Source organism: Hesperophylax consimilis, chromosome 17 (genome assembly GCF_061612785.1).
Source record: "Hesperophylax consimilis isolate HC1 chromosome 17, BYU_Hcon_1.0, whole genome shotgun sequence".
Taxonomy (NCBI): domain Eukaryota; kingdom Metazoa; phylum Arthropoda; class Insecta; order Trichoptera; family Limnephilidae; genus Hesperophylax; species Hesperophylax consimilis.
Window position 1 is genome coordinate 12824714 of NC_142852.1, and position 26016 is coordinate 12850729.

The 26016-nt window shown below is 36.6% G+C and overlaps 2 protein-coding genes across 2 annotated transcripts; one reads left to right on the plus strand and one right to left on the minus strand.

Moving 5' to 3' along the window:
* Window positions 1-2057: 2057 nt before the first annotated feature.
* LOC149416017 (zinc finger and BTB domain-containing protein 41-like) lies at window positions 2058-8456 on the plus strand. Its single transcript, XM_089641845.1, has 7 exons — window positions 2058-2100; window positions 2249-2425; window positions 2795-2988; window positions 3627-3730; window positions 4476-4619; window positions 4848-5070; window positions 8008-8456. The coding sequence occupies exons 1-7, from the start codon at window positions 2058-2060 to the stop codon at window positions 8230-8232; spliced, it is 1110 nt and encodes a 369-aa protein (XP_089497971.1). The 3' UTR covers window positions 8233-8456.
* A 55-nt stretch (window positions 8457-8511) lies between these two features.
* Window positions 8512-20317, minus strand: LOC149416018 (chymotrypsin-1-like). Its single transcript, XM_089641846.1, has 9 exons — window positions 20102-20317; window positions 19123-19245; window positions 18413-18478; window positions 18214-18305; window positions 17651-17763; window positions 16575-16724; window positions 13335-13435; window positions 11790-11923; window positions 8512-9411 (listed from the first exon to the last, which is right to left on the minus strand). Exons 1-9 carry the CDS (start codon window positions 20172-20174, stop codon window positions 9241-9243), a joined length of 1023 nt encoding a protein of 340 aa, XP_089497972.1. The 5' UTR covers window positions 20175-20317; the 3' UTR covers window positions 8512-9240.
* Window positions 20318-26016: the final 5699 nt, after the last annotated feature.

Below are 26016 nucleotides of genomic sequence, written 5' to 3' on the forward strand. Positions count from 1 at the left end.
ACAGTTTGAGAATGGATTTAAAAGTCGATGCAGCTGTCACAATAATAATTTTACATAATTAAAAATTAAGTCTTTTTTAAACTAAACTTTCAATAAAAATATATAATTTAATATAACTAAATAGGATTTGTGAGTAAATGTCCCTCGTGCTTGGTTGTTATATTAAAGAAACGCTGACCCTCCTAAAACGCCAAAACCCTATTAATAATTAATTGTATGTCGAATCCGGGAACGTTTCGCAATCAAATGTTTCGATTCTACCCATCACTAGAGACACAGCTCATATCTATCGTTTTCTATGGAATACAATAATACATCTGTCAGTTTTGACACAATCAGACACGATATGTCAAGTAATAATCAATAATATACTTCTGTAACAAATTATTAAATATTAGTAACGCCTGCATTGTTTCCATTAAATGCTTAAATTCTTAATGAGGAAGATTGTTTTTGTTTTTTTATTCGCTGAAGCGGTTAATGTTAAACAGTAGATTTGATTGATTCGTGTATGATTCTAACGACAGAATAGTGTTGTTTTCAAACTCCTGTGGTATAAATCTATGTTGCTCTTCCTTCTTTTATTTAAGGCAACGTTTCGGGTAGCCTTGAAGTTTACCATCATCGGGACAGATGTGTAGAAATGATAAAGACCAATCCGTGTTTTAGTTTTTGAACTACAAACCATAAAGATGGCGAACGATGTTGAAACATTGGAATTTCGACTTTGCCAATGTTGCTTGTCTACAGAAGTAGTTGTTTTTTCATCGAAAAGCAATTATGGGATCATTTTTCAGATTATCTCCGGACAAAAGGTATTATCAATGTATTATTTAATCTATTTAAAGATTAATGTATTTAGATAATGATTTGACATTTTCAGAACCCAAAGTATAATGTTTTTGGTTCTTGAGCCTTGTTGCGCCTCCTCCTTCTTTAATCAACGTTTCGGACAGCATTACAGTGTCCATCATCAGATGTAAGCGATTTGACCTTATGTGCAAAGAAATACAGAAAGAAGTTTGTAAAGAATAAGTTCAGAATCGCTTGTGATAAATATTGCTTCAGAAAATACTTTTTATTTGATGTGTGCAGCTTCTCTGATGACTTTGGAATAAATTATACTTTATTTTTCTGCCTGTCATTTTTTGTCAAGATTACGGACGTCACCAGTCAGTAGATTAACTTCACTTATTTGGGACGAAATGTTTGGGGCCAATATGTCCTAATAAAGCGGAATGGACTGTTTTATGCTAAACATGATTCCTTTGTTGATGATTGACTTTGTATGTATGGGTGATTCCAGCTGGATAATGCAGAGTTCCACCTGTGCCGTCAATGTTGTCACGCTATGGGGAAGTTATCTCGGTTCCGCCACATGTCCTTCTGCGCCAGACAACTTCTCCACCAGTTCTACATCAAACACTCGGACAAACAACAGGTAATCTTATTAAAATTAATCACCCCTGAAGTTAGCGCACTTTTCCCCCAGACACCCTGTAAACAATAGGTTAGATTCCCAACTAAACACGTCTTGTTCACAAAAGGTATTCAATACAAGGATTAAGGAAAAACCTTATAACGAGTGATCTCTCGGCGGCTGATAATATCTTGCATCCCATTACGTCAATTTAATTTAATTTACCCCGGACAGATAATTTTTAAAATTTTTTATTAAACTTTTTTAATACTATGTTTTTTTTGTAATTATATAGTTAGCTATTTAATTAATTTATTTAAAATCTCTGGATATAACAACGTGTAAATAAAATTCTTACTTGCCTTTATTTTATTTACCTCAATTGTTTTGATTTATTCAACTCTATTCCTATATTGTTTTTATTATTACACTAAAAATGAAGTCGTAGACTTACAACAAGGAGCAAGCTAGTGTAGGAAGTAGAGAAATATATTAAATATCTTGTGATTTTTCACGCGTCTGTGCTAGCTATTCATATTTTTATACATTTTTATTGTCAACAGGTCAATTTGGAGATCATTACACGAAAAAGAGCAGAATTAAATTTGGGAGTAAGACTTTCACGATCTAACACTCTATGTGTAAGCATATTTGCACAAGAAGTGGATTCCCCAAGTCTGGTACAAATTAGTTCCATTTCACAAAAACCTTTAAAGAACTTTACACAAGATGTGTTGGGAGATACGGAAAGCAAAAATGGAAACCAAATTGAAATTAAAGGAGAAAATTTGAATGTGGAACGTGACATTGAATTTGAAATTGGAATAGAACAAAATAATACTTTATCAGAACATTTTGAAGAAGACGACAGTAATTTTGGTGATTGTGAAAATTCTAAATTTGTTGAAGGTGTTAAAAGTATTGTGAAAAGAGAAATTAAAACTAAACGGAAGACAAAATGTAACAATATTAAAAGACATATTAATGGTATTTTAGTTGCTAAAGGTTTGTAAACTTCACTTAAATTATTACTATTTGTGAGTTAGGCAGAGCCACCTCTGGTCTGGAGCCCTACAAAACATTTGACTATTTTAACAAACAGCAATCCTTAGATTACAGGAGTCAAATCGGGATTCCGTCCTTGTACCTGAATTTTAATTGGAGATGTTCCGAGGAAACATTTTTATACGGTTGTAATTTGTCACATGAGAATGGGTCGTTCTTGAGTTCAACAGTTCTACTCTGGAATGATATGCCAGTCTCTCGTGTTTCCACCCTCCTATGACATGGCACTCCTTACTTTCCTTTAAAAACCCTCAACACAGGATCTCCTAATATAACATATGACTGATTTCCAAAATGTATCTATTCCAGAAGCACCGCAGAAGTCTGGAGTGGATAGAGTTGAAGAGGAGGCTGTAGCCTCTCTGGATCCAGAGAGTCCTGGTAGTCTATCATGTCCAGTGTGCCGCCAGTTATTCTGGCCCCAGAAAGAACTGACTGAACATCTACAGCAACATGTGGGGGAATCCAACAGTTGCTCTGATTGTGGACAAAACTTCAAGCAAGTATGCTTTAGTATTTTTATGCCAGTACTCTCTCAGATTATCCCACAACTACTTTAATCAATAATCCGCCGTAATAATTTTACTACATAGTTGAAAGCACAAAATCAAGCGAAGGAATTTCCTTCAGGGTCTATGTCATCTCTTGGGGATGATTGTGACGGGTCTTCTTAAGAAAAGGAAAGGGTGGAAGTTCTGAGAAGGAAAAAGGTATGAAGGAAGGGTAGGAATCCAGCGGCAGTGCGTCCAGGAGTGACGGACGAATGAATCTATCCCTCCCACTGCGGTACAAGGTGATAGATGAAGAGAGTCCGGCTGGAGAAGTCAAAGGATCTCCCGCCACGCAACTGATGAGCAGATGTATTCAGACAAACCTCACCCCATGAGCAGTTACCGGCTGTAGCTTGCCACTTGGGGTGACCTATGGCAGAGGGGAAGTTATTGCCTGCTTCGTGAGTTGAATTCCTCATCACAATGACAACACAAGCAATATTTCCGCTCAGTGTGATGGTAGACAGCATTGGAAACAGCGAGTTTGTTAATTTGGAACTTTGGCTCAACAGCCGCTAAGTTTAATTGGAAACAACAGTTGTTGATGCCATTCGAGGTGTGTAAAATGTGAGTTACATTTTTGCAGGCAGGCAGCGAAACACACTTGCGCTGTACACGGAGTAGGTCAAACCTTCTGCTGTGACAAATGTGGGAAAGAATTTTTGAGCAAATCTCCACTGGTTTCTCATTTACGGTAAGTACATTTATGTATTATGTAGAATACGTTTTTCACCGCAGCGGGTGCTTCTATAATGTATTATTTTTGTAGTTTGGAGGCTGATAGTGATATTGATATAAGGATAATTGTAGGAAATTTTATTAACCTCCTGAACGCCAACGCATCCTCAACCCCTCAAGCCTTTGGCATATTGACCCTTATATTTTTTAAAGAAACTGTCGGAAGGTCGTGGAATTTGTGTGGATTTCCGCTTTGCAATAAATTCCAAATAAATTAATTATTTCTGGATGTATCCGGATGGTGAGTACTGTTGTTCAAATACGCTTTCAAATTTTATTATTAGAAATATATATAAATAAAAATGTAAATGTTCATTTGTTCAAAACCTCAAATCTCTGAAATTTCTTCACCGATTGCTTTGAAATTTTGACACAACGTTGCATTCAAATCCGCCTGTGTTTTTACATACCTATATTATGTAGATGTCTCCTTTGACAGGTAAAAACATGCTATTTTGTCAGTAATAACAAAGTTGTTTAGTAATAACGTTCGTTGTAGAAATGTATTATATACTTGTACAGCGCCCTTGAGGTGATTTTGCACAAAAACAGCTTTATAAAAATCTTCCAAATATTATTATTATTATTTTGTGACCTGCGGTAGGTAAAAAAATACTTTGCAATCAGCAAAGTACACAACACCGGAGCTCGAACACCAACAATGACATATTATTATCATTGTTGATTATTTAATGATTTAGATGCCACTGTGCAGCCCCGGGGCCGCCCTTGCCGCCGCCTTCCCCCTCCCGGTCCACTACTGCGTCGAGTGTGACCGCCACTACAAGTCGGCGTATATCTTGCGTCAGCACTTTGGCCGCACCACTCGATCCCAACCTCTACAGGTGAGTGCCGCCTAATACCAGAGTGAGCAGGCAGCATTCTGCCAATGCGCTCATATCTAGTTAAACCACAAGCAGGATTATTAGTTTGGTTTTGCGCACAACACAGCTATTACCCGTGGAGTCAGTTTGTTTGGTCTAAGAAATACTTGTCTTCATTACTCTCATGGTGAGATATATGATCTAAACGGTGCTCGAAAGAGAAAACACAACAAAGCACATTAATTGCAGATTCGAGTGCCTGTCGTGCCCCTCGGTGCGGCGCTTCCGCAGCCCCGCTTTGCTCTCCCAGCACGCGCGCGCCGTGCATGAGCGCGTGGAACAGCTGACGTGCCACAGCTGCGGAGGTAACTATGCCACGCTGGACTCGCTGCAGTCCCACGTCAAGAAGAAACACATGGGCTACAAACCGCCACGCAAGTGGGCGTGTACTTACTGCGATAAAAAATTTAGGGTAAGTTTTATAAATTACTAGCTGACGTGTATCCGGCGTTACTCGGGATTATGAACAGTGGCGGCTCGTGACTTTTGAATGTGATAGAGTGCAATGAGTGCGCCGCACGGATTTCCTGAAAATGTTCTTACAAAAAACCTAATTAACGAAAAAATATAAAAAGTCATTTTCGGCAACATCAATGATGCCAATTTTTTGTAATATTAGCTAATTCTAGTACACCCAAAAGTCACGAGCCGCCACTGGTTATGAATGGTTTAATTGTGAATACCTGACAACTGGGTGCTTTTTGTGGCAGTAAATAGTTGGAGGTGTAATGGTCGCTTTAGTTCCTCCCAAACAGTTGATCGAGGAAAGATTCTCGGCCGTGGCAATTTTTTATTTAAACTTTTGTATTTTTAATTTTAATTTTGACTTTTATTTTAAAAAGTTGTGAGTCTGCACTATGATCCGATCACTTTACACCTGTGACACCTAACAGTTAAGTTAAGGTCCTAACCTAACCTAACATATCCTGGCCTATTTTTTATCACATTCTCTTTTGTCAATGTTCTGTTTTATCTGAGGACTGATTTAGTTCACATTTTTAAGTAATTTGATAGTAAAAAGTAAAAATTTAATAATGTGGAAATAATAATATTAATTTCAATGCAAAACCGACTTGGAGCAATTAGGGTACATTCAGATGTGAGGTTATGATTGACGCATGAATAGACACTAATTATAGTACATTCAGATGTGAGGTTTGATTGACGCATGAATTTATTTTTTATTTTTATTAATTGCCGGAAATCCGGGCGTTTATTGCAATAATGTGATCAATATAACAAATATGAAAGTAACCCGCCTCACTAGAAGATTTCTGTTCTGAGGCGGGTACATATATTTGCTTACACATACACATACATTTATACAAATATATATATCACTATACACATGGAGCATTCCATATATAGTTACATACATATATAGTTACATAAAAACAGGAATTTCGTAGGAACTTTGAATTTACAAAATGGTAGCGTCTAAATCACATAATAATAACATATCAAAAAATAGTTTAAACAACAGTATTAGGTATTGATAAACTAGGCATGCGTAAAACATAAGCAGTTTTAACAAGAAATAGTAAATCACTATAAATGTAAATAACACATGTATGTAAATAAGAAATGAGAATTAGACTAAGAAAGGATTGCTAGAAATTTGCTGATGCATGCCCTTTTTTATGTAGTAACTATGTGTTGAAATGTATAAGTAAACTGTTTGGGTGTTTATGAGTGTTGCAGTAAGTGGTTTCTTTTAGGAAGGTGTTGAAGATGTAAGGTGCTAGGAAGGATTCGTGCTTTTTGGCAAAGGTTGAATTAATTTTTGGCACTTGAAGTTGATTCTGTGATTTTGTCCTTGTGTTATGTGGGTGAGTTACGTGGCATGGTGTGGATTTTATGCAGTTTATTTGAATGATCTTTTTTATGAATAGTTTCCTCATATCTAGTATATTATTTGTAATTAGGAGATTTTCCGTTGGATGCATATATGGTTTTTTGAACATAATCCTAATTAATGTTTTATGCATTGTGTTTAGGGGCTTAAAAAACTTGTCGGCGGCTCCCCCCCAGGCTGATAAACCGTACGTTAAAAGCTTTGACATAGCGCGAAGTAAACATTTTTAAATTGTTTTTGTGACATGATATTTCTTATAGTTTTAAAAATATATGATAGTTTACGGATTTTCTTTGTGAGGGAGTTAATGTGAAGTTCCCAGTTTAATTTATGGTCCACTGTTAAGCCTAGATACTTGATGTTGTAAGTATGTTCTATTTTTTCGCAGAGGTGGTATGAGGATTTTGAGGGAGTATATGGGTGTAGGTATAAAGGCGGAAGGGTTTTTGGTTGCCCAGTGATGGTTTTGCTAAAAGTTAGGTATTTTGTTTTGGAGATATCTAAGGTAAGTAAGTTTTTGTCGAGCCAATTTTTTATGTCTGACATACCGGTTTCCGCATTTTTGAAGGCCTTTTCCCAACTTGGACCTTTGACTAAAATTACCGTATCATCTTCATAACTGATTATCTTATAGTCGATAGATGCCATTTTAATCTCAGTAAGTTCGTTTATGTAAATGAGAAATAGAAGGGGACCAAGGACGCTACCTTGAGGGACACCATACTGGATTTCTTCCGGATCACTGTAGCATTTATTCAGTTCTACTATTTGTTTTCTGTTTTTAGTATACCTAATGAACCAGTCGAGGGGCGGTCCGTTGATACCAATTTTTTTTAGTTTCTCTTACAGAATGTCATGAGAGATAGTATCAAAAGCCTTAGCAAGATCTAGAAAGACTCCGATCACCTTGGATCCTTCATCTGTGTTTTTAACAATGTAATTAGTTAATTCAGAGATAGCCTGTTCCGAACTCATTTTAGCTCGAAAACCGAATTGGCAATCTGATAGTAAGTTATGTTTATCAAGGTAGATTAATAGTCTTTTTTTCATAGCTTTTTCCAGAACTTTCGATAGTGAATTTAAAAGTGAGATAGTAATTGACACTAATTATAGTACATTCAGATGTGAGGTTATGATTGACGCATGCATTGACACTAATAATAGTACATTCAGATGTGAGGTTATGATTGACGCATGAATTGACACTAATTATAGTACATTCATATGTGAGGTTATGATTGACGCATGCATTGACACTAATTATAGTACATTCAGATGTGAGGTTATGATTGACGCATGCATTGACACTTTATGTAATTGTAATTTGACAGGAAAAACAGTTTATTTTTATGGTTTTTTTAAGACAATTCCTAACTTTGAAAGATGCTGTATGCATACAATGCATCTGTGTGGGTTGTGTTTTCGTCTCAAGATCGGTATGAATTTTTCAGAAGTTAGGTTATGTTAATCTTTTGTAATGTTTTGTGCTTGCAGGCCCAGAACGTGCTGAAGAACCACATTAGAATCCACACTGGCGAGAAGCCGTTTGCGTGCCCGGTCTGCCACGACCGCTTCCGCCAGAAGGCTGCGCTTGATACGCACGTGCGCGCCGTGCACCTCAAGCTGGGCGCGCGCAGACGCAGGGTGCCTAACACCAACACCGCAGCCGAGGGTGGTGTGCTCGAGAAGAACAGCACTGAAGACAAGCAGGAAGTGTAGTGTATCTGCCACTGGGATCTCATGTGTACGCCATTAGGAATACCTTCTTGTGTTCCTTGTCTTATTATGACATTGTATTGTTACCAAGTTTTCTGGCTGTGCAGTACAGACGCAGGGTGCCAACACGAGGGTGGTGTGCTCGAGAAGAACAGCACTGAAGACAAGCAGGAAGTGTAGTGTATCTGCCACTGGGATCTCATGTGTACGCCATTAGGAATACCTTCTTGTGTTCATTGTCTTATTATGACATTGTATTGTTACCAAGTGTTCTGGCTGTGCAGTACAGACGCAGGGTGCCAACACGAGGGTGGTATGCTCGAGAAGAACAGCACTGAAGACAAGCAGGAAGTGTAGTGTATCTGCCACTGGGATCCCATGTGTACGCCATTAGGAATACCTTCTTGTGTTCCTTGTCTTATTATGACATTGTATTGTTACCAAGTGTTGTGGCTGTGCAGTACTGGTGCAGTACTGGCGCAGTACTGGTGCAGTACTGGTGCAGTACTGGTGCATTACTGGTGCAGTACTGGTATATTGATCATTCCTCCAATAAGAGTCATTTATTTCTTCCAGTCCCCAATTAATTTCACACAAAACTCAAAAAAAAATTTCACGTGTAACACGCATCAAATAATGCATTTCTTGCGCAGTATTAAAAAAAAAATGACAAAATGCGTGTTTTATTTTACTGTGTGAAGTTCAGGCGCAAGTATTAAAATGTTTTTCATTCATAATCTACAAAACAAAATCATAATTTCCAAAAAAGTGTATAAGTGATACAAGCGCTTTACAAAAGGCCGAGAAGATGTTAATGATGATGAGCGTCCTGGAGTTGCAACCACGTCAACAAACCAACAAAACATCCAAACAGTGAAGAAAATGGTTTTGGAAAATCGTTGAATCACTATTAGGGAAGTTGCAGAGGATGTTGGCATATCAATCGGCTCATGCCATGCAATGTACTCGGATGTTTTGTTATCCAGTGAACTTTGTAGGTTATGTTTGAATTCAGTTGCCCCACACCACTGACTCTATCCAAGGGATATAAGAAGACACGCGGGTGTAGATAGCAGGAATTCCGGCTGCACACGTATTCGGACCGTATGAAGTCACCCCCACCAGGTACTTCATGCAGTTGTTGTTCGGGTACGGAGCGAATATTGGACCACCGGAATCGCCCTGTAATATGAAAATATATTATTATACACTAATTGAGGTAAGGACGTGCTGGGCCCACATATCTGGACAACTTACATGCGTACATCTTCTGTGGAAATAGATCCTTCAGAAATACTTATCACACGCAACGCAAAACCACGCTTCCCATCCAACGCGCTGTCCTGTCAGTCTAACACAGTGAAATCCATAACTTTACAATATCTGATCGATGGCTTAACCGCGTAAGATTTTATATCAATTTCCCAAGCACAGTCGTGCTGTTGATAGCCAGACAGATATTGATAAATCAATACCTCAATGAATTGACATTCTTAAATGTCAGACGGCAACATAAAGGCTAAAAATACTAATAAATTGGCAATTTAGAATTGAAAAAAATATCTTTAATATACAATGGCTGTCGTGTGTACTTTTGGCACTAAAAATGAAATCAATTAATTCATGAGGTCTTTCGTCACAACTATGTAACAGCTTTTGTTTCTCGAAGCTGGAACAGAATCAATTGATCGCATCTCAGATGAATTAATTAAGTCTATAGATTGCGTATTTGATTTCTTTCAGTTCTAAAAGCCTAGTTAGTTCACCTCCATTCATTAATAAGTCTATTATTTTGCATAACAAACAACATTATCTTAAAAGTTGTGCATATTGACGGCTTGAAGGCCTTGTGCATCTGACTGTCGGAATCATATTCTGACAGTGCTCGCAAATATCGCTAACTGGCTTAGATGAGGGATTTTGTCAATATCGTATTGATATAGAGTTTAATAAATCTACCAAGATCGGCGTAGGATGTGTGAAAGAAAGATGGCGTTGGTGGGGAGCCTTCCAACCAATTTATTTATCCATTAAGGACATTTGCTGATCGTTTTGTTGTTAATGGGAGATAATTAACTAATAGTTTTAGTAAGATGTTACAAAGTGATTTGTAAAGTAAATTCCATTGCATATTGACAAGTGTGCACGTTGGCCTGGGAACGTAGTAATGCACATATTGCTCAGTGTTCCTTACCTTCAGTCAATAGAAACACTTTCTTCCCACAGAATATGCAAGTATCCGATACTCTACGATTGATTTAAGAGTCTTGGCGACTACCGCCATACATATACGCCGAGGTTCATACACAGTTGCTAACAATCTGTAAACTCGTCAACTTCAGATTTCATTATCGCAGACTAAAATGCATTAACTGCAATGCGAGTTGCATGTAGACTGTCGGATATATTTATTAGTAAATCACTGAAAGATTATGTTGGCTTCTTCCCCTCAGCCTAAAAAAGGATATCTCTTGTTTCTTTGGTTTGTGGTCTTCACCAAAATAAATGAATTCCTTAAATGTAAAAGTAATTCTTCTTTGCATTTTTCTTCTTCTTTTGTGTGGTGGGGGGGTCAGAGGGGGACATCTAGGTCTGCGAGCTAGTCTAGGGCCTCAGGCGTCGCCATGTGAACCTCATCAATCCCGCCGGGGAATGAATGGAGCGGTCATTCGTTAACCACGTGGTCGGTGGTCGGCACAGCACCACATTCATACATCGCGGACTCTTTAAGGCCCCATCTGTGCATCATGTGGGCACAGCGGCGATTGGAGCACCTTAACCGATTGATGGCGGACCAGGTTTTGCGAGGCAATGAGAACCCAGGCTGTGTCTCGGTGGGGTCCTTTATGAGATGGGCATTTCTCACGTTGACCGTTTGCCACTCAAGTTTTCACTCAAAATCTTCTGGGGTGTGAGGTAATCGGAGGAGCCTGTCTCTCTTTCCGCCCAGAAGGGCTGTCGGGACTTCAAACGGCATGCCGGGTGGGAGACGACATCTTCGTGCAAAGGAATTGCGCTTTTTTGCAGCGCCTTCTTGTATTCCCTCAGTGTTGCAATTTCTCGCACAATTGTTTGCATAAATACATATGATATAAGAATTTATTTAAGAGGCGTGCATTCCATACAGTCAAATAAGCACTGCCTATCCAAGATTACTAACATTAAAAGTTCTAGCTACGAATCACAGCGCCAATTGCGCCTCTACGACCGCACTACTATATGCGACAAAAGTAGCAACTAATTATTCAAATGTGGACTGTTGATGTGTGTATTCGAAGAAATACTTGTTTTGGTTAGTGTAAAAAAGGCCATGCCTTTGTAGGAATGTAGCAATCAGTGCCATCTGTCAGTACCTCTATTAATTAGTACAATGTTTTATATATCCCGTAGAATTTGGTTTGTAAATATGAATAGTGAAGCGGTTATATTGATATTTGTATTAAGATGTTGAAGTAATAACAATTAATGTTTCTCCTAATGCCCTCCCCGATTAAATACTTTTCGTACGCCGCCGCTTACTATCAACTAGCAAAGAATAAAAAGGAAGAAGAAGATGTTACCTGACAGGTGTCCCCGCCACTTTCTCCCAAAGCACAGATTTGGGTCTGCTTTAACTCATCATAGGTATCTTCACACTCTTCTTTGGACACAATGTTCATTCGAAGTTTCTGTAGCCGGTTAGACTTGACACCACCTGGAAATAATCTTACTGTTGTCTTTAATCTATTAAAATAAATCTCCAAATACTTGAGTCGGGCCATGTGTCAGAATAACAAACGGGTATGCATGAGAAGTGAGGATTGTTTGAAGACCGAGTTATTTGGCAGTTTATCCTCTCCGCGTTCCCCTGCTAGAAACGGCTTGACGGTTAGTTAGTTAGGTTAGCGGTCAGGCCGACTGCTGTTGAAGCATCCACGAGAGTACAACATAACACCACATCTGTTTTTATTTTTATTAGGTTTATATTTCATTTTATTTGGTTTTTAACGCCCAGCGGGGCTTTTACACTGATTTTAAAAACAGAATATATCTAGGTAAGTTTTTAGATTCTCACGGCCAAAAGCATTTTTGTTGTTTGTTTTTGGGGTGTTATGCCGTGTTGCGCTAACTCCTTCTTTAGCCGACGTTTCGGACAGCGTTGCAGTGTCCATCATCAGGGCAGATCCGGTAGATCCGAAGATGATGGACACTGCAACGCTGTCCGAAACGTCGGCTAAAGAAAGAGTTAGCGCAACACGGCATAACACCCCAAAAACAAACAGCAAAAAAAAGAATATATCTAGTTCAAGGCATGATATAACAGTAAACTAATAAACTGAATATGAATAAATGGTTTAAGAATTATTTGTCTAATCGAGAGCTTACTGTCTGCATCAAAGGTCAACTGTCCTACAACTTTAAAGCTACAAGCGGCGTGCCCCAGGGCTCACATCTAGGACCCATTCTTTTTCACATATTTATAAATGAGGTTACAATGACGTTATGTTCGCAGATGATATGAAAATTTACCGAATTATTGACAATATAAATGACTGCTTATTAACACAATCAAATCTCATTAGCTTTTCTTATCGGTATATCCAAAATAAATTAACCCTTAATGTAAAAAAGTGTCAAGTCATGAGATTTTATAGAAAGAAAAACCCATTGATATATGAACCATCAAGTCTTAGGAAATTAGAAGTTTTAAATCAATATTTGACAACAAATTAACATTTATCTCCCACATACAATATAACCACCAAAGCGATGCAAATATTGGGTTTCATATTAAGAACTACAAAAGATTTCAAAAATTTATAAATATTGTATTCATCCATTGTCAGAAGCCATTGAGAATTCAACTCAAACATTTGGAATCCATTTTACAATATTCATTAAAAATCAATATCAATCAAACAGTGTTATTAAATGAAATTGATTCATCAAACTGACATAATTAATGTAATCAATTAGAATTCTGAGCTTAAAATTTACGTACCTAATAAATTTGTACTGAACTATTGTTGAGTGAAGTTTGTATAAAGAGGACAAAAAAGGTGTTTGTGGAAGAGTCCGTCTAGCATCTTTGGGAATGCTGGGTGGAGGGTGAATTGATCACTTACCGTCACTGGTTAGTCCCCAGCCAGTAGCAGTAAGATTTAACTGGTTGACATTTAGGTTCCTGTTTGTCCACAAGCAAGCCGGAAGGACAAATGTATTGAAACTGAAAATATAAAATAATTTTTATTATTTTTTTTGTTGTAAGCATTGAATAAAACATACTAATTTCGGTTGTCGGTGCATACTTGTATGCGTGAAGTGAATATTCCTGTGTAATGCATAAAATCATTCAAGTTCAATGAACTTTTAATTTTTTAAAATTTACAATCAATAAAGTGGAAGCCGTAGTTATTTAATTTTTTACTTTAAAAGTTTATTTCTTTTATTTAAATGTTTGACTGATAATAATAATAATAATATTTGGCTAATTTATATAGCGCCATTTTCGTGAGAAATCACCTCAAGGGCGCTGTACAAATATATTTATTAAATAGTTAATAGGTACTAGAACTACTGACTTATCTATGTATGATACATCTACTATGAACATGGTGGTGACATGTCACCCTGATGCTCGTAAAGTTCTAATAGACAGCGGTTTGTGCTTTCTTGGATGGAATGCCTGTCGCACTCGCGATTACACAGGAGCCACTAGATGCTTCAAGTGCCAACAGTACGGTCACATCAGTAAGTCCTGCAAAAGAAACCTGTCGCCACTGCGCCGCTGTGGGACACACTTATGAGGATTGCCCCAAGAAGGCACTTCCCGCTGTCTGTGCAACATGTACCCGCTTTAAGAAACCTGCAGATCACTGATAGGGACTGTCCTGCCCAACTGGCTGCCATTAACATTCAAGTTAGAATTACCGATTATGGCTCTGGCTAATTTTACATATTTCTTCTTTTTAGGAACTACTTCTTCTTTTTTTATTTTTATTTTCATTTGTCTTGTTTTCAGGATTTTTCATGTGATTTACTGTTAACATTTTGTCCATGTATTTTATTTTCAGGAATAGCTACATGATTTGCTTTTCTCTTAGTCTTTTTTCTTAGTCTCTCCTTTTAATTTCATTAATGTATTTCAGGCTTGAACCGAACTCCGTTGTTTGTTTATTTTGTATTGTTTATGATTTTTGATTTCTTTTTGTTTGTCCCCATAAGGGGTTGGATCACGGACCTAGTCCCCGCATACGCTCACTGAAGCTCCGATAAGTTTGGGACTCTGCCAGACATCTGTGACACCCCTGAGGTTGGTTGTGGGTCAGAGGGAAGTCTGTGCGGACCTGGGCACCTTCCGTCCTGCCTCCGACCTCCTGACGCTTTTCTCCCCTAGGGTCTTTAGGGTTAATCCCTATCATCCCATTTACTCTCTTCTGGGCACCACCACGAGGTTGGCTTAAGGGCGCGGTATTTAGACCTGCATTTGTCTTCCCAACCACCACCAATCCATCCTCAGGACAGCCAGCTGCGAGGCTTTGAACCACCTTCCTTTTGTGTTCTCTTTATGCTTTCAGCTCTTCTGAATTTAGCGACTACACGATACTTTCTTTTTTTTCTACTATTATATACTTCTCTTCTCCTTTTTTTATTTTTTAGGTTGCTGACATATCTGTAATTTATGCTCCCTTCTTTCTTTTCTAGTCCCGTCAAACGATTGCGAATTCCATGTTTTGTAATAATGTCCTGTTTTTTTCTTTTTCTATGCTTTATTAGTTATTTGTTTTTAGTTGAGAAGTATTATTTGATCATAACACCTACTGTAGTTACTTATCTGTAAGTGCTTGCATACCGCTTCCTAACACTGTATGCGGGGACATTGAAGGTCTAACTTCACATTTATATATTGTAGAGCCGTTTATTAAAAAAAAATAGATTCTTGCGAGAACTCCGAAGGGGTGACCATAAGTCACCTATACCGGGGTGGGACAGCGGTGGGTCACTTCAATACTGACTTATCTCTAAGACTAATATCTAGTGACTTACGACTAAGGCCTATAACTACTATCTTAACGACATATATACGAGTATTTACATATTAGCAAATTACAACTAAAATTAATATTAACAATCTAATCTTACTAACGCCAGAAGAAGAAGGAAGTTCTATTATATTAGGGTGTTTTTATTGTTAGCTGGATATATATGTTAAAGGAATGAAATTAATGAATAAAATCAATCGTCAATCTTAAACGCATTTAGATGATTCATCTGCCAACAATTAAACCGATTGATTTGTTATGTTCCCGCTGATATTGTCCATTGTCCATTGGCAGGCAAGTCAATAGAAAAATTGAATGAACGGAATCGCTAGATAATGTAACAATTACGGTATAAAAAGGTGAAAAAAAAAAATTTGGATAGAATGACGGATTTATGGAAATGAGAGTCTGAAAAAGTGAGTTTTTAGTTTGGATCTAAATTCTGTTGGGCTGGTTATGCATCTCAATTCCATAGGAAGTTTATTCCAAGCCCTAGGGCCGGATACTCCGAATGCACGATCACCAAACTTAGTGTTCGGATTTCGCTTAGGCTCTTTCAACCTTCCAATTGCAGATGATGTCGCTGATCTAAGAGTTGACTGCCGTAGACTAGTATTTTCCGGAATGCATAGCTCAGTAATAGACGGTGGCGCCATTTCGTTGATAGCTTTAAACATCATCCAGCATAGCTTGTACTGGATCCTTTCAGGACACTTCAGCCAGTGAAGATTTCGGAGGTGCTCCGAAATGTGCGAAAACTTGGGTACCCCGGTGATAAGCCTTGCTGCGGCGTTGAACACTGATTGTAGTTTATCAGTTTCGCATTTAGGAAGATTTGCATAAATGCCGTTGCAATAGTCAAGACGTGATACTATATATGAGTTCACAAGTAATTAGGTAAGTCATTTAGTTGCCTCTGTGGTGCCATAATTTTTCAAGTTTACTGAAATTCAAAAGGTAAATTTCTTCTGTAGAAAGGCAATGATTATGTGGCAAATAATTTTTTTGTAATTAGCTTCACAAATCCTACAACTATAATATCCCGTGATTTAATAAATCTTATTTTCATCTAATAAAAAACATTAAATAACAGTGTTTATACCCTTATTAATAATTATATTAAATCAGTTCCAATTTTAAAAATTAAAATAATTTTCGGTTCGAAATATTTAATTATAGGACAGGATCGAAGGCAGGAATAGAAATTTGTTCAGAATATCACGAGGTATGGATAAAGACCGCATTGGCCAATGAACTCCCTGCCAATGTGTACTAAGGTGAGTGGTTGGAGGTACCTACCTGGTGGATGAAGCTGATATATACCTGACAGAATCCCTGAGTTGTATGAGGGTGATATCGTTGGTTTTCTTGCTGGGATTGTACTTAGGGTGGATGATGAACCTCTCAATGAGGACCTTATCACCATCGTCATCCATTATATTATAGGCACCAACTGTCACATGGTCTGGGCGGCTGTAATACATAACATACATATCTATATAATTCATATATTATAGTTAATAAAAACGGAATTTTACTATTGGATTATGGCGCTGGTTGAATAATTTTCGTTAATTTTGCGGGTGCGGTTAAAACAATAACATTAATAACACAGGATTAAAGGAAGGGGGTGGGAAATGCCACAGATTTACTGTGATGGATGCACGAGATGATGGTTTGCGGGTTTTACAAATATGGAAAGTTCACTGGCGGTGCGTGAGTATGATATTCGACTATCTGAGAAGTTTTTGTCAACAGGGACGCCTTTTCGTACACTGAGGTTCGTCTGTGGTTGTTAGAGGTTTCAGTAAATTGGATTTAGAATTGGAAGACATCTTTTAGGCAACTCAACTACGTATTAAACAAATTAATACTATGTAAGACGGTGCAACAGAGTGGAAGATACTACCAGTATCCCAGAGTGGAAGATACTACCAGTATCGCCCTGGTGTAAGACCACCATTCAGAATTGAAACGTTGCTCCAAATGGCTTTAGCTCTGTTTAGTGACTAGATCTGAATAGCCAGGTACTTCCCCACCTTCCTCTTTCCCTTCCCCACTTACCTTCAGCCTCACAACATCCCCCAATTGGGGATGCCATAGTCTCACTGGCTCCAGACGGGAGCAGTTGGGACTCTTGTGAGGTATTCACTATAAAAAAAAAAAAAAAAAAAAACAATTATGTTTATGTTTTTTTGTTAATAAATTTCTTGAAAAAAACTGTTAGTTCAGAGAACTGTAGACCTTGCATCCAAAAAATTAAGCATTTGAAATATATTCTATTAGGCTGCTGATAGAAAATTACCAGTCACTGAAAAGCGTTCCTTCGCACGCATAGTCCGCCTTAGCGCCTCAACTCCATCCTAGTGCCACCTCAGTAACGTATTAAAACTGCTCACCCTTTTCTCCTGTCTGTTAGGCAATGGGCTGCTGATAGAACGTACGAGTCACTGACCAGTGTTCCTCCGCACGAATAGTCCACTTCATTGCCCGAAGTCCGTCCTAGTGCCACCTTAGAAAAATATTTCATTAATTTAAAATGAATTATAATTCCAAACAAATCTTAATTTTGAATGAGGAACATCACGTGTCACTGTGTTCGTAATCTCCGAAACCGCCCAAACGATTGCATTGTATATGGTTGGTTTCAGCTTGAAATACAGGATAGTTTTGACCCGACAAGTGGCGCTATTGTCGAAATCTAAATTTGTTTTAAATTTTTTCTTCTTTTTCTCATCCAAAAATACATACAACCACAAATTTTACCTTCTCTACATAGAAGGTGGTCTGTGGCAGGACAACGTTTGCTCGGGCTCACTAGTACATATATTTGATGCGTAGGTATACAATTATGTTGAATATTTGGTCTGTCATTCATTCCAACAGTTTAATCCTAAAAAAATTTCGTTGAAGTTTTTAACAATACTACTTATATTTATACCAATATTGTTCGAATACTCACCATGTACGGGAACTCGCCTGGTTTAGCTCCTTTCCCCCCCACTATAAGACTTTCTTGACACGTCTTGGAATGACTTGCGTATTCGTTGCACTCTGAAATTAAAACATGAGTAAGCCTACTCCATACGCAGAGTTTGTTCCGAGAGATGTAAGCCAGCTTACTAACTGTAATCACTTATATAGTTAGTTAGTTAACTTACTTGATTCGCTGATTCGTGACATCTGTTGATTTTTTGGTTGTGGGCAGCAAACGATAGCCGTCCTGTCTAGAAATAAAAATATAAAATATATAGTCATTTGCATCCAGTTTGTATCGACAATAAAATCAACTCTATAGATTTTTTATCGATTACAGATTAATAGAGAAACCACTGTACATTGGTTAGAAAATAATTTGAAATAAGTATTTAAGAAAATAATGCATTTTAGTAGCGATTTCATAAAACAAAACGAACAATTTGACATCTTTTCTTCACGCATTGTTTTGACATAATAATTTAACACACGCCCCATTTTGCCTCGAATAAGTATTTGATTCACTTGATTGTGACATGTCTTCCACTGGCGTCCCCGACTCCTTCTATCGTTCACTTCCGCGTCATAATTTCTCCTTGCACCCCTTTATTCGTTCATCACAAACGACTGATCTTACAACAAATAATATTTGTCTTGTGTGTTCCTCGGGAGTCCCTGACTTGTTCTACCATTCACTTATTGTGGTAGCATAAAGTATTCCACATTGTTACTGTCAAAAAAACTACATTATAATGACTTCAATTTGAGTGTGTATCTCATTCCAGTGCCCAGACAATGCGTATTAATGAAACAAAGATACATGTCTTCATTGTTACAAACAAACTTCGACAAATATACCTTTATAAGACATATTTACAAGAATCATAAAACTTACCACTAAATCCACAATTGGTTGGGGCGATTCCATTTTCAATGTTTCGTTGGACCGAGGGACAGTTGTTGATCACTTTGCATGTTCCGGACACTTTCCCACGTTTTATGGTGCAATTATCACCCACTGAAATATTAATTAAATATATATTAAGTCATTGCCCTTTTCCTATTCGGGTTGGGGGATCCATCGCCTTGATAAGGCGCCTCCAGGCATCCCTTACCTTTCCTCGCACAGCCTCTGAAGTTATTTATTTAACTTTTTTAATTTTATTTTTTTGTGATTACCGCACAAGAGTCTCAACTTCTCCCAACCGTCTGGAGCCAGTAAGTCTATAGGTCCCCTAATTATTAAGATATGTTTTGGGGCTGAATGTAGTGGGGAGGGAAAGGAGATCGAAAGAGCAAGCTTGGGAAGCACCTACCTGGCTATTCATATTTGATTATCAAATACGGCTAAAGCCATTTCAATCAAAAGTTTCAATAATTTTGACTGATGGTCTTTCTCCAGGGTGATACTGATAGTATAGTTCACCGCGACCTCCGTATTCATAGCCAAGGATCGTAACCATTCAACATCAACGTGTAACAGTTTTAATAATGAAAATGGGTGAAACATGTTTTTATTACAACCGCCTGTTAATAAACATATCAAAGCCCATTGTCAATCTATCACATACAAGTTCAAAGTGTTTGAGCTGGAGTATTATTTAATAAGAGAAAACCCGGAGACACAGCTAAATTAATGATTTCAAAAAATTAAATCACTTTGTTCAGTTATATGTATAGGTCGCCTGGTTGCGGTTGCACTCTTACACTCTTGAGTTAATATTTCCATTGAACTGAAGAAGTTTGAGTGTAACTGAAACCGGTCGACATATATAACTCAAATAAAGTGCTTTAAAACAATGTAAAAGTTATATAATGTCAAGCCACAAAGTGTTTGCTTTCTTCGATAAAAATAATAATAATTATTGACTTACCTCTAGCAGAATGCACCAGCGTCACAACTAATGGCATTAATATCCAAACATATTTCAACCTGCAAAGCTGCATTGCACCTGTTATCGAAATTGTATGGTATTTATATGTTTTACTGCTTTCTTACAGATATTCTCACTTAAGTTAGAGCAATCCAGTTAGTAAAACTCAATTCATGCACAAGTAGGTCCTTACAAAAAATAAAATAACCTTCTCAGTCAAAGGATACACAATACTACAAAATATCCGAAATAATATTATGTTAAATAACCAGTCTGCTGATGGCTATTCATATGTAAATCTCACCGCTCTTGGCCTTTAGCGATGGTTGTCCAAATTTTATATTATTTTTAATTTCCTCAAACAGCTCAATTATTAAACCTGTAAATGTGGGATATACGATGAAATATAAATAGATTCATTGGCTTTATACCACAGTAAGCAATTTATATGTTTCCTTATTCACATTCAGAGGTAAGATTTTTGGAATGAGCGCTGCGGAATACAAAACCGAAATCTCCATCGCTCAAGGCATTTATTTTGTAAAAACCTTATCGCTAAAGTGGCACAAAGAGAGGCAAGAGACACAAGTGATACACTGGTCTCAAGTGATACACTAGTCTCAAGTGATACACTAGTCTCAAGCGATACACTAGGCTTTGACTATGACGTATGAATAAAAAGCATTTTGGGATAATTGGATTCAGTTAATAGTTTGTGTGTCGGTATTTAGTATTTAGTAATAATAATAATAATATATTTCACATAAAATTATACAATAAACCATGCGGAAAGTTTGACTAGCCAACTAGGAAAGGATCCTGTTTTAGGCTAGTAAAATTGACATGTTTAGTTCAAATCATAATTTCATATTACATTGTATAATTATAAAACATATTATTTTATAGAAGGAAAAAAAGTGTTAAGATTGAATTCCTGTTAGAATCTTTAGTTAAATATACAATTTTGTACTTATAAGAATAAGCGAATAGAAAAAATAATATCTTAAAATACAAAATTAGTATCGAATGCTTTTGTTTAACAATAGATGCAAGTTTGATTATTTAAATCGCTGGCAAAAATCGAGAATCAAAACATTCTTCAAGCGTGATAACAAAATATAATAATTAACATGAATGACGTGTCCCCAGCTTTAGGAGCCGGTAAAGAAACTCAAAAAGTTGCGACTCGAGAAGGATGCAGCAAATGATTAAAAACAAAATTGAATATTTATCTTAAGGAAGTGAATAAAAAGCGACATAAGACAATGGTTGATACCCAAATGTATTTTTTCCATTTCTTTGCTTAATTTTTTAATCCTAGTAAGATATTTTCCCTTGGAGCACTTTATGTAAAATAAAACCGATAAAGTAATTAAAAGCCAGATGGTAATAATAAAAAGACAGATCACCGCAGTAGTTTTAAGGCAGAACAATGGAAAGGGTAGAGTTATAAGTTTATAATCTAGTTGGGTGGTTAGAAAATAATCAAAAGCATAGATTGATAAAGAATAGACAATTGTGTTCGTTTTTGTATTGTATGGACTTTAACGAATTATGTATGAGTGTTTTTGCAATTATGTATATATATTTTTTATAGTGAGATTTTCTATTGATCAACATATCTTCACTTTTGACCCTCCCTAAATAAAGGAGCCAGTCGTTGATCATTTTGCCCAAAACATTTGTACTTTTCGTTTTCCAAGCATTGGGAATAAAATTAAATGATTTTGGTCCTAAGTACGAGAATTGCCGTTGCTCAATGGAAGTCGAGGTTTTTGTGGGGACTATTGGATTATTCCTTGAAAGTAGTGTACATATTGATATTTCTGCATTAAACTGATTCTGATATAATTGGATTTAAAGTTTCGATTCTGGGAAACAAACCAATGAATGTGTGTCTTCATAATTTGTACTCTCGTTTAGAGATGTGAATATGTTTAAAATCCCACCGTCTGGAGCCAGTGAGTCTATGACATCCCCTGCTGGAGTATGTTGTGAGGTGAAGATGGCTTTTCAGTTATTGTCACCAACCACGGCTAAAGCCATTTCAATCAACGGTTCAATTCTAAATGGTGAGATTTCTGAGATTACATTTCACCCTGAAACTTGCCGTAAATACACTTCAATGTTATTTTTATAAATTAATTGATATGAACCAGAAACCTCCGGATTTGTAATCGAGAGCCTTACCACTATTAAAGTTGGTACTTTAAAAAATGTAAATAATCAAGTAATACATTATTATTATGGATTAAAAAATCATTTTATTTCCTCAATTATTTTGCGTATATTTTCCTCATTGGAAAGGTTAAATTATTTTAAGGTTTGATTTTGTATTTTTTAAACTTATGAATATTTATGAATATTCTCGTGCGTCATTAGAATTGAATTGAAAATTCATTTGCAGAATCATGACAACATAAACGCCCGGTTTTTTATTACGAAACTTTTATATTGATTATGGACCGGTTTTGTGCAAAATTGTGCTTGAAATTTGCTGAAATATACAGAGAAACTTAAAGATATTTGTTTAGATATTACTATTTCTTAGAATAACATTATGAATTATTTGGAGGTTATTATACATAGTAATGAGATGATTTTTGGGGAATATTGCTAGATTTTTCGTATATTTTTAAAAATCCCCAAAATGTGTTCATATTAATGTAGCATGGAAAATACCGTAACGAAGATATAAGCTGTCGAAATATTGATATTTGCAGCCAGCCAAAAACCGTGTGACTTCACTGTACATGACGTACAATGACTGGCGCAGCAGTACTGAAATTCTAATTATGAATTGTGTTTTTAGGTAAAGGTCGCAATCAGGGCTGGCTCTGTGCAGGCGCAATTGGAGCAGTTTGCTCCGGGTGCCGACTTGCCAGGGCGCCAAGGAGGCAAGGCACTGATAACAACAAACACCTTATACAGCGCCCTTGGAGTTTTTACATGGCTTTTATAATATGGTCACCAAACACGGTTAAAGCCATTTCAAGCAACGTTTCATGTCGATACTGAGAGTATCTGCTACTTCTGTTGCGCAAATATATAAAAATATATTATTTTTAATTAATGAATTGTAAAATAACACTAATTATCAAATAAAATTTACTTGCGCACGCAGAGATTTTAACTCGCGACCTCCGGATTGCTAGTAGAGAGCCTTACCCCTCGGCCAAGGAGGCCGTCAAAATGTAATGATTTAAGTACAAAATTAATACACATTTTGTAATATTTACCAAAATGTAGTTGAAACAACTATGAGGAAAAATCCCACAAACTCCTGACTTAGTCGACTTATAAACTGGTACTAGATTAAGTCAATACACTGCTCTTCTTAAAATATCAGCTCGCTCATAAATATAATATTGTTAACACGGCGTCCGGAAACTCGTATTCCAAGCGGGAATTGGTGGATCTACTTTTGGACTCGATTTGGTGGAAAAACTTTTTTTTATTTGAGGTCAAATTAGAAAACCATCGGTTTGTTAATGTCTTTTATAATACGTCGTAGCTTAGACCCAGCTATTTGGTTTAATTTGGGTACCAACAATAATTTGGGAACCATTTATTGGATAACCAACACCCTGCCATAGGTAACCACAATGGCCGTTGACCCCAAGTGGTTCTGTACATATCGTCGAGGGAGATCTTTTGACCTCTCCAGCTGACCAGACTCCAGACTCTCTCTCGACCCATCGAGGGATGGATTCAAACGTCCGTCACTTCTGGACAAATTGACCCTCAGATTCCTTCCCACCCACTTATTCCTTTTTCATTCTCAGACCTTCCTCTCCTTCCTTTCTTTAAAAGGGTCCTAAAGGGTCCTAAGGGTAAAGATGACAGAGGCCCTGTGGGATTTTTTTCTTCAGGGCCTCCTGTGTTTAGCCAACGTAAAAAAAATGAGACACTTTTACAAATGTAGCGTCGCTTACGCTAGGCGGTTCGTTTTAAAACGAACACTCAGATGATGTGCTGAAAAGTTCCACAATGGACTACGCTATACACCTTTGCGAACTTTACTCTTGTGCGCAGGTTTTAGTTATTTTATGTGCGCTCTTCGGCGGTCAATATACGACTGATGTATTAGGTGATCCCTCCTGGTGCCGGTAGTAAGGTTGACCTCCAGCTCGTGGGATACATTCCATGTTAGGGCAAGTCTACCAATTTGGATGTCTGTGGTGGTGATCTACGTATTCTTAAAAAACCTGTATATTTATCAAATGTTTTCGAAGAATATTATGAATAATATTCTATGAATATACTATGAATATTGCGAATATTATGAATGAAACCGGTTCGGCAATTTCAGATATTAAGTTTGGTTAAAACGTATTGCTTATTAGTAGAGTGAAAATAATACTTCATTATTTCTTCAGGCATATTATAACTTATTCTAATTTTGATAAAGAAGATAAATTTGTATTTGAATATTTTACTACAGGAATATTCTTCAAACAATTCTTTCAATATTGAAAATGACATTTAAATTCGAACCGAATTTGAGTTCATTGAACGTGTAAGTTTTTACGCAGGAATAACTAACGCACGTAAATCCAATAAGCACTGTACCATTTACTGTAAAACAATTTGATGTTATCGTTATAAACTACGTTAGGTGACTTAGCAGGGTGCCCGGTTTCACGGGGTGGGGTTTGCCTAGGTCTTACTAGGTGCACATACGTCTACCTACTGACTGTTATGCGAGAGACTGATTGAGGGAGACCTTTTAATCTCTCTAGCAGAACTATCTCGCCCTGCACCGCAGACAATTGGATTCATAGTCCGTCGCTCCTGGTCACACTGATAGATGCCTACCCACCCTTCATATTGTTTTTCTTCTGAGAATTTACTTTCCTCCTACCCTTAAAAGGAACCTCCACACAGCATCGCCAAAAGACGATGTACTTAATGATAATTATTTTTAAAAAATCTTGCCTTTTTTACTATGCAAATATAATGAAAATTAAAATAAAAAATTGAGTTATTAAAAAAACTCTTCCGATGGGTTTAAATTCGATTTTCAAACAACCGATTTACGTTGTAACACAAATATGTCGTTAATAAATTTTAAATTCCGACACAAAAAACGGTTTTTTAAGGACGTTTATTTTTTTAATTTATATTTCACCAAAACATAGAAGTATGGGAAAGATAAAATTTTTAATTATTACCATTAGCACACAAAAAATTGTCAAAGTTGTCTCTGAAATGGTGAAAATTCCACGTTTTAATGGCCTATATTTTCTTATTAAAACACAAATAAATAAATCAACACATATGGCACATATATACAGTATATACACCCGTGGCATTATAGGTTGGGGCGGTACATATAAAAATCAAACTCAAACAATTTACATATCACAAAAACTAATAATAAAAACCATATTAAAAAAACCCAATTCATATTCGTCCGAACTTTTATTCAAACAATTTAAGGTCAGAAAATTAAGTACATTATACTTCTACCATGCAACATTACAAATTTATAAAAATTATATTCAAAATAAAATTGCACCCTTTAAAAATAACAGAAATCTTAGACAAACGTCAATACTTCCTACTCCTAAATATATAAAAAACAATAGGACAGTTCAACCATGAATATCTCGGAGTTAAATTTTTTAACTCATTACCAGAAAAAATTAGAAACATGAATGCAAATATAAACGAATTCAAAAGCCACCTTAAAAAGTATTCCGAACAGTTGAACTGAATCGTACCAAATATAAACCAATATAACAACACCCCCATACACACAAGCCCTGCTTATTTATTGGGGTACATCAAATACTTATATTATGTAATTAATAACTGTACTATATTGTGTAATTATATTATGTAATTCGTGTATCTTTTTTTACTAATAATAAAAAAATAAATAAAAATATCTGTACTAGATATTTTCTGTA

Excerpts from the sequence above, each read along its gene's own strand:
- LOC149416018 (XM_089641846.1), bottom strand. The coding sequence starts at position 20,174 with ATGCAGCTTTGCAGGTTGAAATATGTTTGGATATTAATGCCATTAGTT. Across the intron at positions 19,246-20,101 it reads GCTGGTGCATTCTGCTAGAG|TGGGTGATAATTGCACCATA; the intron begins GTAAGTCAATAA and ends TTAATATTTCAG. Across the intron at positions 17,764-18,213 it reads CAGGCGAGTTCCCGTACATG|GTGGCACTAGGACGGACTTC; the intron begins GTGAGTATTCGA and ends TATTTTTCTAAG.
- LOC149416017 (XM_089641845.1), top strand. The coding sequence starts at position 2,058 with ATGTGTAAGCATATTTGCACAAGAAGTGGATTCCCCAAGTCTG. Across the intron at positions 2,101-2,248 it reads AAGTGGATTCCCCAAGTCTG|AACAAAATAATACTTTATCA; the intron begins GTACAAATTAGT and ends AAATTGGAATAG. Across the intron at positions 2,426-2,794 it reads TGGTATTTTAGTTGCTAAAG|AAGCACCGCAGAAGTCTGGA; the intron begins GTTTGTAAACTT and ends TATCTATTCCAG.